The 16,495-nt window shown below is 32.1% G+C and overlaps 3 protein-coding genes across 12 annotated transcripts in view; 2 read left to right on the forward strand and 1 right to left on the reverse strand.

Moving 5' to 3' along the window:
• The window catches only part of LOC108754393, a 1,745-nt gene extending 1,279 nt beyond the window's left edge, over positions 1-466 (forward strand). Inside the window, exon 5 of the mRNA XM_018496646.1 lies at positions 1-466. This exon is cut by the window's left edge and continues 5 nt beyond it. Coding sequence (XP_018352148.1) covers positions 1-466 — 466 coding nt within the window.
• A 3,738-nt stretch (positions 467-4,204) lies between these two features.
• LOC108754415 (translationally-controlled tumor protein homolog) lies at positions 4,205-6,326 on the forward strand. Its single transcript, XM_018496669.1, has 5 exons — positions 4,205-4,318; positions 4,697-4,767; positions 4,862-5,049; positions 5,331-5,599; positions 6,248-6,326. Exons 1-4 carry the CDS (start codon positions 4,291-4,293, stop codon positions 5,560-5,562), a joined length of 519 nt encoding a protein of 172 aa, XP_018352171.1. The 5' UTR covers positions 4,205-4,290; the 3' UTR covers positions 5,563-5,599; positions 6,248-6,326.
• A 5,102-nt stretch (positions 6,327-11,428) lies between these two features.
• LOC108754510 (retinoic acid receptor RXR) overlaps positions 11,429-16,495 on the reverse strand; it is a 101,854-nt gene continuing 96,787 nt past the window's right edge. For all 10 annotated transcript variants that reach the window (XM_018496865.1, XM_018496872.1, XM_018496870.1 and 7 more), the window contains 3 exons: positions 15,752-16,055; positions 13,958-14,280; positions 11,429-13,534 (listed from right to left, as the gene is read on the reverse strand). In XM_018496865.1, coding sequence (XP_018352367.1) covers positions 13,261-13,534; positions 13,958-14,280; positions 15,752-16,055 — 901 coding nt within the window. In that variant the 3' untranslated portion in view covers positions 11,429-13,260. The remainder of the gene's footprint in view (positions 13,535-13,957; positions 14,281-15,751; positions 16,056-16,495) is intronic.

Here is a 16,495-nt window from a genome sequence, read left to right on the forward strand (position 1 = left end):
TTCGTTTTTCATTTTTAGAAAATTTGTATTAGCAGCTATGGTAGAAAAATGGATAAAATTTGCATATCTCTACAAAAATATACAAGGATACATTGAAAATGAAATGATAGAAGTATTGTTTACTCGTAAGGCATTAGATGTTATCATACTTAGACAGGAAAATGAAAACATTTTATTTTTTCGATTGATGCAAACTTTAATTGCTGGCAATTCTGTCATTGTAATATTTGATGCAAACTTCTGTAATCCGTCATCGTATTATGACATGTTTTCGAAATGTGGAATGCCTCCAGGTGTTATAAATTTATTATCACATGAAAATATAAGTACGCTGGAATCTAAATTATACGGAAATTATACAATGTACGCAAATAGATATTTCTTGAAAGGCACTTCGTTGGATGCATATATTGGATCATTTAAAAATCTTACTACACCAAAAGTAATTACAATCCCTCTTCAATAATTTTGATAATATATAGATGTAGTGTTTGTGTTAGATATATGTCTAAAAATATAAATATCTTGATACATTTACTTTAATATTATGATTTCAGAAAAATATTTTGTAAACATTCATCCAGATTATTTTTTTATTTATGTAATTTTTTTATTTGTATACGTATGTAAAAAATTGTAAAATTATTGTTATAAATATAATGCTTTCACTCACATACTGTTTCTAAACTGCGTTTTCTATAGATATTAATTTTTAATAATTAAAAAAAGAAACACACAATTTTATAGTATATTTTTTATCTTTTGAAATATTTCATATATGCAGATATAGATGCAGTATAGAAGTATCTATTTAGTTAATTAACTAGAAATGGATGGAGAATAGATAAATAAACATATTAATTTTTTTCTGTGATTCTTTATTACGTATATCTGTTTTAGACTTTACTTCGTATCTGTATGCAACGAATTAGTCATTATATGGATCAGCATTCCCTTTCATATAAATATTTTTGTGATGTTCCTTACTTTTTATAATTATTATTCGTTATAAATGCGTTATAAAATAAGTCAGGTAATATCATTTTAGTCTATTCTTAAAATGCTGGTAAAAGTTGAATATCATCTAAGATAATTGGAAAGGAAAACCTATATTAATAAATAAAATGAATGGCATTTTCTTTTTTGAAAATCGGAACGAATCAAAATTCAATCAATAAACCTGCAAACTATATCATCATCAAACAATAATGTACAATTTTTCTATTTATCCTCGGCACTCATCTCATTTATATTAGAGTCGATGATTATCCGTTTATCCGGATATTCGGAATTAGAAATATGTCCAAGATCAAATATCCGTTTAAAGCGGATCTTTCGGATCCGAATCTGTTTCAAACTGTTTAGATATCCAAACCATTAAAATTTAATGATGAAATCCTTTATTATTCGGATTTCAGATTTCTCAATATATCTTTCTCTATACATACAGGTTGTGTTTATACTTATGTATGGGAGAGCGAAGAGTAAGGATGCGAGAGAGAAAGAGAGGGGAAGAGAATAGAGGGAGGAAGGAAAGAGAGAGGGAGGCAGAGAGAGAATACTTTGTGTGATTACAGTAATTTCATATGTGAAAAATATTCTTTCGGATCCAGCGAATTTATGAGATAATGGATTCGAAAGATTGGATCCTGACGAATTCGAATATTCGCAGAGTATTGTATTTCAATATTCAGTTATAAGATCCGAATAGTATCCTGATATCTATATACCTGGATATCTACAGATCCGAGCCAAATCAATCCTAGTTTTTAAGCCTATAATATAAGTCTGGATATACATATATCTACAATAGATTTTTAAGCTTTAAGCATAAGGAATGAATGAATCACAATCAATTATTCTCCTCGCATTCGACTATTGTTGGTCAATTTCTTACAGCTTAAGGCTTAAAATATCTATTGAAGATCTGGACTTAAGGCGCAATTTCACGCAGGTGTTATAAATTTATTATCACATGAAAATATAAGTACGCTGGAATCTAAATTATACGGAAATTATACAATGTACGCAAATAGATATTTCTTGAAAGGCACTTCGTTGGATGCATATATTGGATCATTTGAAAACCTTACTACACCAAAAGTAATTACAATCCCTCTTCAATAATTTTGATCACGCAGTGTGAAAACGTTAGCTACAGTTGAGCGGCTACCCTTACTTTGTGGTACGTTTCTCCTCTGAAGAAGCCGTCGACAAAATGCCAGTCGTTAAAGATCCATAAAGCCTCGCTATTTTTTCATGGAGTGACAAATCGCTAGCTGGATTTATAATCGTTGATATTAAAATCTTTTTTATACATTTAATTTCTGTTTGAAACTGATAATTAAGAATGAGTTTCAAAGTGCGTTTAAATTGCTCGAATAATATTTTGTCAGCAACATTGCGAAATAGATTGCTGTCGATAGTAACTAAAAAGGTTAGTTTCAATCGATTCTATGAACGAACCATGTCTGCGTTGTTTGCTAATTACTTTTAGCTGTAGTTGGGCTTCTCCAAACTTCAAGCGGCAAAAAGAACGGGTTATAGGGAGTCATGTAGAGTGAGGAGAGCCGCTAGCTGCGTGAATTGCACTTTTATCTCGGATTTACAATAGAGTGGGTGCTTTCCAACTACAATATTCCTAGACACTTTCGTGCACATAGCCACGTAAATTGCGTTCCAATTGTTTATTAGAATATATCCACACAAACTTTCATAGCCGTATAAACGTGTGCATAAAGAAAATTATCCAATCGTATTTCTCCTATAAAGACGCACGTGATTGGGTAACTTCCTTTACATACGTTTATGTGGCTATGCAAGTTGTGTGAATATATTCTTATCATTGACGCAACATTACACTTGGGGATCGATTGTGTATCTTCAAATAAGATAAAAATTACAAAAGTGAGAAAATTCACTAGAGTATTCGTAATTTAATTGGTCAATACCTAGTAACCTTTGTTCACTTTTGTTAATAAATGATAGCCATATTGCCACTGCGACTACTGCAGCTTTCAAAGGTTGTGTTCCAAAATTGATTGCAAGCGCTACAGGTATGTTATCATTAAAAAATGCTACCAACAGCGTTCCAATTTTAGTAAGCATACAATTGGTACGAATACGCGTTTCATATTGGAACGATACTCGTCATCTGCTATGGCTGCCTCACCTCTTCAAGCTGTGTTCTAAAATTGTTTTCCAGCGCTGGCAGCACCGTTTTAAAAATCATCGTTACATTCTGTGGCAATGCTGCGAGAGAATAAAGACGTCACTAAATTTTGTCGTTAAGCCTGTGGCACATACAAAAACGTAAGGCCGTAAGATGTAATCCGTAAGCGAATTGCCCAATCACGGTAGAGACCGTAAGACCAATAGCGAATCCAATCTTATTGAGATTTCCTTAAGCTGGGAGCACATAGAAAAACGTAATGGCTCCTGCACACAAAAGCACGGCAGCGCGGCGGAAGTTGGCATTGAAGATTGAGATTAAAGATTAAAATTTCATCAATAAGGACAAAGAAATTTTGGCACTTTTTGTTCTGATTTGGTCAAATTTCAATGTTTCAATCTTCAATCTCATTCTTCAGTGCATAGCCTGATTCCGGCCTTACGCATGATGCATCATTTGTTCTTGTTGTCCACCAAATAATAAAGAAAGATAAAATAATACAGTATGCGCTTCATGCGTAACTTAGAACGTACCTCATGTATACTAGAATGGACACTTTCTAATAAAATGAAATCTCTTACTACCTGCGCTTCATTGTGTTTCCGGCTTCACATTTTTGGAATCATTTCACCTTTGTTGTTTATCAGTTGGACAAGGAAAAATAATGCTCACGAGCCGTGCGAGCATGAATTGGACCGTAATTTATGAATACCGCTCTCAGAAATACTAGAATAGACACTTTCTAATAAAATGAAATCTCTTACTACCTGCGCTTCATTGTGTTTCCGGCTTCACATTTTTGGAATCATTTCACCTTTGTTGTTTATCAGTTGGACAAGGAAAAATAATGCTCACGAGCCGTACGAGCATGAATTGGACCGTAATTTATGAATACCGCTCTCAGAAATCCTGGACTCTCACCAGATGGCGAAACGGTACTGCATGAGTTAAAACTGTTCGACTTCGACGTCCGGAATTCACTGCTTCGATCCCCGCTGGCCCCGCCAGACTATCACCGTTCGCCAAGACGCCAAAGTCTCCTTCTTTTCCGGTGCGCTCTTTTGGGTGACCGTGTCTTTAGTTTTTAGCTGCAGTTGAATCTTTCTCCATCTTCCACTATGAAGATTTATAAAGATATTTTCACTGGTGAGTAAATAAGAAACGACATCCGCGATCACATAAGCCAAGTATTTTTCATTTTCGTTATCGAGACACAATAAAATGCCTAAATGATGATAGCATTTCACAGCGATATTTAAACATATTGAAAAATATTTCTGCAGCCTTTCTCTGCGCGAAATTACACTCATAGGCTTCGATGCTGCACGATAAATTAGTATGATTATTATATTGTAGTTCAGTTTCCCTATAAAATGACTATTACATTCCTAACCTCTCCGTATGTTCTGGAAGATTCGTAGGAGCAATGTGCTCATTTAGTTTTACCATAAAATTATGGAATCTATACTCCGTCCAAAATAAGATGTTTAACTCTAGGATTACAAAATTTTGTATATATTTTAGGAGACGAGATGTTCTCTGATACCTACAAAATCAAGCTGATAGACGATGTATTATACGAAGTATATGGGAAGGTATATACGTTTATCTATGTATAATATAATATAATATAATATTTATAAAGTGCAAGGAGCAATAGTATAACATTTTTTAAATTAATTTTTGTAGTTAGTTACTCGTAAGGCGGGTGATGTTGAAATCGCTGGTTTCAATCCATCTGCTGAGGAGGCTGATGAAGGTACAGACGAAGCGGTAGAGTCTGGCGTAGACGTCGTATTGAACCATCGCCTTCAGGAAACATTTGCCTTTGGAGATAAAAAGTCTTATACGTTGTACCTCAAAGATTACATGAAGAAGTAAGTACCTTTGTATATAGATTTATAGATTTCAATTTATTTGGCTGTAATGACAAAACAGTGAAAAATTCTACTATTGTATACAATTGAAAATATATCTATTTTGCATCATGTTATTATTTATACAAAAATATCCTAAGGATTAAGAAATAACTAAAAAGCTTTTAAAGTTGACAAGTTACATTTGTATGAATTTTTTATTTATCTATATAAATAGAAATGTAAATTTATACATAATGTATTCTATGTATATAAATATATTTGTTCAATTTTTTTTATAGATTAGTAGCAAAGCTAGAAGAAAAGTCACCTGATCAAGTAGATGTGTTTAAAACAAATATGAACAAAGTAATGAAAGACATCTTAGGCCGGTTCAAAGAATTACAGTTTTTCACCGGTATTTCAATGGACATTGATGGAATCGTGGGTCTCATGGAATACCGTGAGATCGATGGCGATTCTGTGCCTGTATTGATGTTCTTTAAACACGGTCTTGAAGAAGAAAAGTTCTAAGTATCTTTAGATACTGAATAAATTCTGGACAAATTTTGTGAGTCATATTCTTATTATTATTAGTAATAGTTTTATGTAGTTAGTGATATTAATAAATTATTAATTAATATTATTAACATTAATAATAATTATTATTAGAATAAAATATTATTAAAAATTTATTTATCTTATAAAGATATACATGTAAATATTCGTGACCAGCACGTTTTATTTGTGTTTGTCACTGCACGAACATGTTAGATCAAATTGGAAATAAGATTCTCGCTACGACGATTTTCTAGGCGTAGCGTTTACTATTAACCAGACATCTTTATAATGCAAAATCTTATTTTGATTCAAAGTCCATTGTCTTATTTTGACTCAAAGTCCATGTCTCTTGTCAAAAACGATCTCTTTTGCATATGTCCACTGATAAATAGGAGCTAGTTTAACGACATCGCACCGGGTTTTTCTAATTGCCTATTATTAGAAGGTGTCATGGCAAAGATATCCTCAGTGGTTATTACTACTTTTCGAGAAATGATCAAATAAAATATATGTGTGTTCTGGGTGGATTTGAACCCGAATTTTTGGCACTGAAAGCAGCCACGCGACTCTTTATGCCACAATCGTTACATCATTTTGACTAAAATTATATGTTGATCATGAATGACTAATCTTTATTTTTGTGTTTTTTTTTTTCTAGGTAAACTGGAAATCAAGACTGCACACATGCTGGAAAGCTGTGAAATTTAGTTAAAAATTAATTAAAAAAATAAATTTAGTTAAAAATATGAAACAAATAATTCGACTTCCAATCTTAATTTCCAACTTACATTAAATAAAATCTCCATTTGCGATTATTTCTTGATGAAATAATTGTACATACTCTGTAACATGACGAAAAGCAACAGAATTCTTGAGAACAATGTGCAAGCGATAGTTGCGAAAGGTGTATGTTACAATGTATTCGTTTTTATCCTTTTTTATATTAGACAATTTTATTTATATATACACAAACTGGAAGATGGGGAAAGAAAACTTACAGTGATGGACTCACATCAGTGATGTAAAGTATTTACAATTATGTTAATATCCGTATTGTCAATTTTTAAACTATATTCGACTTAATGTCCATCATAAATAAAAAAATTTTCCATAATTTTTATTTCATTTACTTTCCACATTTGTATTTATTTGTAGCCTCCTACGTTCCTTAATGCTCCTTATAGGTAATGAATGTAATATATGTAAATTGAAAATTTTTTTAAAGTGGCATACCAATACAAAATATAAATAAAAGGGAGCATACAGCCACAACACTAAATGTCTTAAGCGAAAGTCATATATTTAAAATTATAATATAATAACGTAGACGTTTCGGTCAAGATTTGATCATCAGTACATATAAAAATAAAGATGTTAAAAATAAAAACATAAAATTAAACAATAAATGCTAGTCAGAAAAGATTGTAAAATAATTTTCAATTCCCTTATGATACGAGATAACAGAGTAATTTGACAAAACTTGAAGTTGAACATTACTTAATCTCTAATAAATTATTCGCTATTACGCAGGATTCCTTATTACAAGAAGTAAAGTGCGACTCCGTATGGCAAATACGGAATTTCCAGATTTTAATTAAAATAAAAAAAGAAAATGATTTTTCAACACTATTACTTTACAATATTACTTTAAATTCTAATTTAATTCATAAGAATTAATTTAGTTACATAATAAAAATTGCTTACCATGTATTTTTTGACATAAAACCTCGCAAGTGCAATTCGAAGTTAATAGTATAAAATTAAACAAAAATTGGAACTTTTTGTAAGAACAATTACTGACAAAAATATGAAGGCACATAGTAGGCAACAGTCTTTATAAGTGTTGAAAGGAAAATTATTTTACAATCTTTTCTGACTAGCGTTTATTGTTTAATTTTATGTTTTTATTTTTAACATCTTTATTTTTGTATGTACTGATGATGATCAAATCTTGAAACATCTACGTTATTATATTATAATTTTAAGTATATGACTTTCGCTTAAGACTAGTGTTGTGGCTGTATGTCCCCTTTATTTATATTTAATATATGTAACTTATGTAAGCTATATCACATAATTTAAAAACGTCCAAGAATTTATATATATACATATATATATAAATTCTCATAAGTGGAAGCATGATGCACGAAAGCTCTCTGCCTGTAATAATAGTTAATAAATGCATTGCAAAAAGGAAATTGATTATGACTCATTTATCTTCGTCATAAGCATAGAATGTAAATAAAAATTTAAAGGGCGGGTCTGTAAATGTATAAAAATATGAGTTTTTTTCAGTTCATAAAAATATTATATTTAGATAAGTCAGAATAGACGATCTATCTCTTGGCGCGAAACCGTACATTATATTTCTTTACTCAGGGATTGTTACTAGCTATACTGTTGTACAAGTACACTCATAGCATCACTCCCCTTGTTTTGCACATGCTTGCCCTCAACAATTTCTCATCCTTTCTTACTCTCAGTCTCTCTCTCTTTCTCTTTCTCTCTCTCTCTCTCTCTCTCTCTCTCTCTCTCTCTCTCTCTCTCTCTCTCTCTCTCACCTCTTTCATCAGGATCTCTCTCTTACATTTCTACATATTTTATTTATACCCTCATCTTTCGCTTTCTGTGTGTGAATATATTACTCTTATTCTTCCTAAAACATTCGCTCTCCTCACCTGAGAACTCGACGCCTCCGTACGTGATACTTTGCACATTGCCGTACCGTTATATTTGAAAAAAGGTGTACGTTTTACATTTACAAAAGCGTATTTCTTAATAGTTTAGTAGTAAATATAGTATAAGTATGTAGACAGATTTTTTTCGTAATCTACAATGGATGCGCAAATCAAGAAACGTCTCGTTAACTTAACAAACAAAACTGTAACTTACAGCTTAAAAAAGATAGAATTGGACTCTTGAAGGATGTACATACATATATATATGCACATAAAAAATATATATGTATATATAATATATATAATAATTATATAATATGTATATTATAAATATACATAATATATTAATATATATGTAAGATATATATTATAAATGTGTATATATTCAATGTGCACATATATATAATTAATTATATTGCTTTGCTATCTACGGAGCACAACCATATATAGTGTCGTTGGTTATTAAAGCCAGTGAAATAAATTAATATCAATTTACGACAGAGTATCGTACAATACGCCTCATCCCTCCGTAACGCAAGCAAAGGAGATATCAAAAGTCGCGGTATTTTAAAAATTCGACGAAACGGTAGCGAATCATATCGAAGACTTGTGTATGAAAAAAAAAAGAAAAGAAAAGCGATGTTTTATAGGCATTCGTATGCGCGCCGATTAACGATTATCCGTAAAGTGGAATGTTACATTCAACATTTATCGACAATACAATTACAATTCACGAAGTATCCAATCGGCTTTGCAATCGGAGTATTTTTCTAGTGTCGTCTACGATATTTAAATATCCCTTGTCGTCCTCGCGCGAGAGAATAGTCTTAATTTCGAAATTATTAACAAACGTTTGCATGCGTTGTTCGCACGTATATAAATGTGCACGCTCTCTCTTCTGTGCGGGCCAGAAGTAATAATTAAAAAAAACGACCCATTCTCCGCGGAGTATATCGCATTTTTATGATAATTATTCGAAATAATATTTGATCATAATGGCAGTCATACATTATTAACTTTCTTAATTAGAGATTGCCCATACGTAAATTGTACGACGTTTATACATAGATTGTAATATACTGGCTTACAGTTTAGCTCGTTAAAGGTACGGTATTTTTAGTAGGACACCTGCTACTATTTTTCTTGTTAAGTTGAGTATACCTTACGCGCTTGATAAGAGTAAACGGTATATTATTAACATTATCGGTACCATTATTACTATTATCATTATTATTGTTATTTATTACTATTATTATTATTATTAAACTTATTTGTACTGATCTATGTAGAATGGGTGCGTAGAGAAAGAGGTTTCGGTATGCTATGAAAAGATGCCCTGTCGCGTTTGCTCTTTAAATACTAGAGTGACAGAAGAAGTTAGGATTTTACAAGTTGAAGTATATGTTAATCAATGTTGAAATTATTGAAAGGACAGAGAGAAAGAGAGAAAGAAAAAGAGACAGCATGCAATTAAAAATGTATATCCAGGATTTGCATAAGTACAAGATGTAAAAGCAAAGAAAATACAACAGATACGAAAATAAAATGTGATATCCATTGCTGTTCTACTGTACAGAGAAAGATTATACAGCGCACCCAATTCTTCCACTCTAGGACACTGTTACTAGATAAGACTGTTACTACACACGATTTGAGCATCGTACCATTTCAATGATACTTCAAAGAAGTATGGCAAAAGCAGTTTAAGTTTTATATTAAAGTATACTCGGTACACACACACACGATCCAGCATTTTTTTTTCCCAATACGGTGCTTCGCGAAAGAAGCTCAGTGTGTTAATTATGCTTTAGTAAAACATCACGGCATTCCAAAGACCACACTCTTGTAAAATCCTCTTACCTTATATAATGTATCTGATCGCAGGACATAGAGCTCATTTAATCTGTTATTTATCTTTGTTAACGCATTTTTTTTCTTTTTCCTGATTACTACTGAGGTTGTTGCATTTGTATTTGTGAAAGAATTCGGTTTATATATATTCATATATTATTTATATATATGTATAGATATATTTCCGTTTTTTATAACATTTATATATTTATATGAAACTTCATTCACAGGTAGCTTCATTCGCGCCCTCCAATCTTAATGGTCACTTACAGCATCGTTTTTATATTTTGTGAGGAATTTGAAGAGGTGATCGCTAGTCGCGCGATTGTTCAGAGGTAATTTTGGTCAGGTGCTTCGTCAATAAAAGTATTGAAGTAACAATTGTACAATCAAATGATAAGTTTGGTAATAGAATCTTGCTCTTTAATTTGCGCCCCTACTTAAAATCAAGAATGACTTGAATTCGTATATATAATAAGAAATTAAAAAAAAAATCGATTTACATACTCGATATTGCTCCTTGCACATCAGCATTAATGCATCATTAAATATAACTCGTCTTCCCTGAATAATCAAAAATACTAAAATAGGCATCTGAAATGAATAGTAACTCCAGCATGTTATAAAAAAAATTATGAATTTAATATTGTGTTTGTTTCCCACGGTACGCATAACATTAAAAACTCTCATCAAGTAGATAACAATAACCAACAACTAACAATCGTAGGCATTCACGCAAAAATAGAAATATGTTTAATAATATACAATAATATTATCATAATTTATATTATTGAAGTAAGTATGATCATTCCCTTACTATTTCTAGAGTAGTAGAGTAAATCGTATCAATGATTAGAGCTGAAAGAGTCCGAAAAGTATCAAATGTTTTGTACAACATTCGTAAAATGATGAAATGTTATTTCATAATAATTTTATTTAAAATAAAAAAATAATTTTACATACATCTGAACGCTTTCATTTTACAACATAATTGCATCATGTCATTAATAATTATAATTATCAAACTTCATAAATTCGTTAAAAATATGGATACGTATAAATCTAATATTATAAACGTTTACGTATCTCTATTAAATGAACAAATCATTATGATACAATATTATACATCTAAAAATTTTTTCCAAACGAAGAACCGAGTCAACGCAATGATGTTGACATAAAACTATTAAAATTTGACTATCACATAAATTATGTCGTTAATCCAATTTCTCCACAAGTAGAAATAGTTAACAGATAGAATAATAATTAACAGTCTCGAGAAAAATATATATATATGTATATATACGCGTTTTGTACACATCTTTATATATCTAATAACATTTAAATTTAGAAAATAATCCGCTGAGCAAACATTTGCAGATGCTCCGCTTTATGTAATTTACAAATTCGTCGGATCCATCAGCTCACATCATATGATACACAATTCTGTAAATTACTAACAACGAGAGTAGGGTTCTATCTTAATCCTGTGTCCACGATCAGTTAATTCTTATCGTATGCTAGATTTTTATAATATAATTATACATCTCGCAAATATTTCTTTTTTTTTGTCAAAGATTCGAGAGCTCCTGTATCTTTGTTTTTATCTGCTTTCGCGCATTAAACATTTTCCGGGGGAAAACAAATCTCACTGTCGTAAAAATTATGACAAAAAATTTTTTTTATACTCTCTCTACTCTATTTGCTGCCATGTCAAATTTGTACTAGACACAGAAGACAGCATTCTAGTACTGCAAAGTATACGGCGTAGTAAGAGTTTGTCATAACATTAAATCTAAATGTTAAAGATTAACGAAGAAAATCCGAGTATATATCTGAGCGTGCGTTTTATCAAAAAGAAATAGAGATAAACGGAAACCCTAACACCTTGAAAGTAAATACTTCGTTTGCACGCTCCGACGTCACATTTGTTGCACTTCTGATACTTCATTATGGACACATGCTGCATAAAAAAGGGGGGCTTATCATGCGTATATATTTAATTTAATTAATATTGAATTAGTAAGTTCGTTTCTTTCCTATACTCTAAAATACAAAACAATAAATTATCGTTAAACTTGCGCACTGAGCGTAAGAAATACGCATTGATGCAAGTATGTATGTATACATATCTATATGCAAATAGTGGCTCTTTAAAGTAACGATCCGAATCGAGGCAGAGTTGGAATGTAAAGGTGTCCGAGAACTCGCGAGCACAGACAAAATCGCGTCTTCGTCAAGTGTCCGCCGTCAAAAGTGAGATCGCCGAGGCAATCGGTGACGTTGTCAAGAAAGAGAGACGAGAAAGATAAACAAAAAAAGAGAGACCGAAAAGTAACAAAGTGCAAAAATAAAAAAAAGAAACTTAATAATTCTAGGAACTTCTGTGAGACTGTGAAAGGTGCGGTCCGACGAAGACGCGACGTCTGTCCGAAACAAGGATCGATCGACACGAAACATCGTGTGAGACACGATCTTCGCTCGGATGATGGCACGACACATGTCGCAGGCTAAAGAGGCAGCGCGATTGTGATTAACATTATTTTATAATAGAGATAGAGAATTCTCTCTATCTGATCGTCGCAACAAATTCAACCGGTTTGAAAAATTAACTAATTACCGATCGACAACATCGAAGTTTGTATTATGCAGATCGTAGTTATCTACCACGTTCAAATTGTGCTTAGATGTTGACGTGTATACAAGCCATACCAAACGCACAGACGCATATACACGCATATACACGCTTACATCGCTATCTTTCAGTACGTGCGTTGCGTCGTCGGCCAGTAAGACCGCCTCCTTACGCTGGACATAAGAGTCGCAAAGCTCTAACAAAAACATAAATAACAGGGCGAGGGGAAAAACTGGGAAGGAGGCAGGGAGGAGACAGGGATGGCGATAAAGAGAAGTAAGTAAATTCCACCTCGCTCGACACACGGATAATCTATACTGCGACGCGAGAAAAGGCGGCGCAGTACAGAAATCGTTGCATCTCGAATGCGAAACTCGACTCGAATGCGGGTCCTATCCTCTTTCGTCGTCATCGTCTTCTTCTTCTTCTTCTTCGACATCCTCTTATGTCCTTTACTTTACTTTTTTACAAATCGGTGTGCCCCAAAACGCGGCACACCTTCTGCTCCTAAAGATCCGACGGTGATTCCAACATTTCCGCAAAGAAGTTTTCGACACGCACTTCGCCGATTAACTTATAAAAGAACCGGTGCTCGGCCGATTTGAGACCGATCGAACGGATGGATGGTAGGCGAAGCAACAGCTTGGCGAATCTGCCAGGGTCGTCCGGACAGTTCACGCGAGTGTACTCTTCTAGAGCGGCGTAAATCTTCTCACGCAACAAACTGATTTCTTGGATGGACTTGACGCCTCGCACGTCAGGATTGAAGAGGATAATGGATCTGCATATCGAAAAACGATATCAATATTAAATCAAAAGTCATTCGTTAATTGGTTTACCTTGTATTAAGAAAAGAGAGAAAAAATAAAGGAATTGAGAAAAGAAAAAAGTGTGATGGCAGAGACATTAATAGATATTCGTTTTCGTTTCACATCTAATCAATTGTCAGGCTCACTAAAAATGCATTAGTCCTGTTGGTCTATTCGACTTTATATTGACTCAAAATGTAATTTATCTTCTCAATTAATACAATTTATTTAAAAACTTTTTTGATATTTGATGACTTGGTCTATTAGTAGTAAGATATTTCTTGTGAAAATTAATTTTATATTTTTTAATCATATGGATCCAAATGATCATACAGTAAATTTTAACAGATCAGCAGAATTAAATACTAGTCTCGCCACAAATACTAGTTCCTCACCTAAGACAACCGAGTTCGGTTTTGTCTACTTTCATTTCGCGCATCTTCGACACCAACTCCGAGATCACTCGGTCGAAAATTGTGACCACACCCGCTTGTTCCGCCGAATGTCGATGTACCGCGGCGCCTGTTGTAAGAATGATACTATCCTTTGTATCAATAGAACGGTGGGAGAAGGCGGCTATTAGCAGCTCGTTCCAGCCAGCGTTGAGCAGGTGTACCTGATCCGCTACCGGTAACGACGTAAAATGTGGGATGTGCTTCGCCCATGCCACTAGCTGGTAGAGCTGCTGTTTCGTGGCGTTGCAAAGGTGCACTGCGGTCTGCGCATTACAAGATTTCAGATTAGCCAAGGATTTGACAAAACAAAACAGAGCGCCGTGAAGAATCACTAATGATGATTAAGACGTCAAAATTTCGTAGAATGATAGATACGTTAAAAGTACTTGTCCAATCCGATTTTTTCGCACACATATCTCTTTACACCTAAATTTCATTCTAATTCTACTATATATTCTTTACATGTCGCTCTTTTATTTTAAAAGTGTAACTTGAAAAACATGAGTTATTACTCTGAATGAGTTAGATAAATATTACCCATCAGAAATAAATTAATTTCATATAAAAATTATAAAAATTATCACAACTCGAAAACAATAATTTTTAAGTGTTGTAAAACAAAAAATGACAATTAATTATAATTAAGAATAATTTTTTTTGTCTATATTATTTGATTAGTCAATAATTTTCAGTCAAGTTGAAAAATATTTTTTTCTTTTTCTTGGAGATTTAATTTTTTAGTTGTGTCACTTTTGGAGTAAGAGAGCGTATTAAAAAATGTAAAAAATTTTGAAATATCAAGTATTATTATTATTACATAACGTTCAACATTTAACAAATTAAAAAAGAAGATTAAAATTCACTTTCCTTTATTTAATTAAGAAAAATAGAGTAGGCAAATACTTTTAAGCGATAGTGTATATAAAATCTCGATAAAATTACGTTTCGAGCTATACTTTTATAAAGACTTTTATAACAACTCACTTTTATAACAAAAAATCACGCTTACTATAATCTAATAAATCCATAATTAGAATACATGTAACTCCATAAAAGAGAGCGATTGATTTGTAGTTAAAGTCCAGTTCAATCTCTATTCTTACTCCATATATATCTTGATGTTACCTAATTATACTCGTATAATTGCAGAGAATGAAAAATTGTGAGTGAAGGAGATAAATTGAAATTCATATAGGAAACAATAAACTAATATATACGTAATAAATTTAAAATTTATACAAGATTATTTTTATAATATACTGTCTACGATATTCTAATTACAACTTATATAGTTACACACATCTTTAAACAATCATTTCGCTATTACTACATATCTATACATACGTTAGAAATGCTTCCTTTACATGTAAATGAAGCTCGTGGTTATGAACAAAAAATTAAAAGTAATAAATGATTTACTGAATGATTAACTGAAAATTAAGTTACAGTAGTTACTTAAATGTAATGAACGTGTACATTAAATTTCATAAATTTTGATGAAAAATACATTAAATTTCGTGTACATGTACACAAAATATACTTTTCAGTTATAAATATATGAAATTTAATGTAATGTTATGAAATTAAGTTCAAATTGTGTAACTTAAATTTAAATTTCATGAAATTTTTAACAATGTAAATTTCCGTTTTATTTCTCTCTGTTAGAAGGAGATACGTCTATAAGCGATAAACATTGACATGCGACGCCTTCATCACGGATGTGTATATATTTACCTCGTAATTTCCCTGCTCTATCTTACACTCGATCCATTTCTCCGCTTCAAGGATGCGCTCGATCGGCATATCCGCGTGCAAACTGCTCGTGCTCTCCACCTCGCTCTGATCCCGCTCCTTGGTGCGTTGACGTTCCTCTTGTACTGCTTCCCTCTTCATTCCCATGGTCAGGCACTTCTGATACCGGCAGTACTGGCAGCGATTTCTCTGTCGTTTATCGATGGTGCAGGATTTCTCCTCGCGGCAGGCATACGACAGATCCTTACGTACAGTCCTTTTGAAGAATCCCTTACATCCCTCGCAGCTGAAAAGACGAATTTGTATCAGATAATGATAACATAACTGATTTAAAATTTAACATAGCAATGTAAATTACTATTAATGTTGCTGACACTACTTGCATTTAACTATTAAGTTGATTTCTTTCAGAACTGCAAAGATGTGATGTACATATATTAAACTTTTGAGAATTTTAATTGTTCAGAAAACTTGTCACAGTTTTACATGATTGTATTATTTTAAAATATTAGGTTATCGGAAAAATTACGACGCATTTTTCACCTCAAAATTATATATACAATATCTTCGTTAAAAATAAACAAAATTTAAATTTAAAAAAATTAAATTTAAAAAAAACATTTTAAACTTTGAAATCTCTACTTTCAAAAGCTTACTATATTTTTTAAGTTTATATGAATTTAATAATTTTTACATACAGAAAATTACCAACTAAAAAAAATGAAA

Source organism: Trachymyrmex septentrionalis, unplaced genomic scaffold (assembly GCF_001594115.1).
Source record: "Trachymyrmex septentrionalis isolate Tsep2-gDNA-1 unplaced genomic scaffold, Tsep1.0 scaffold8, whole genome shotgun sequence".
Lineage (NCBI taxonomy): Eukaryota > Metazoa > Arthropoda > Insecta > Hymenoptera > Formicidae > Trachymyrmex > Trachymyrmex septentrionalis.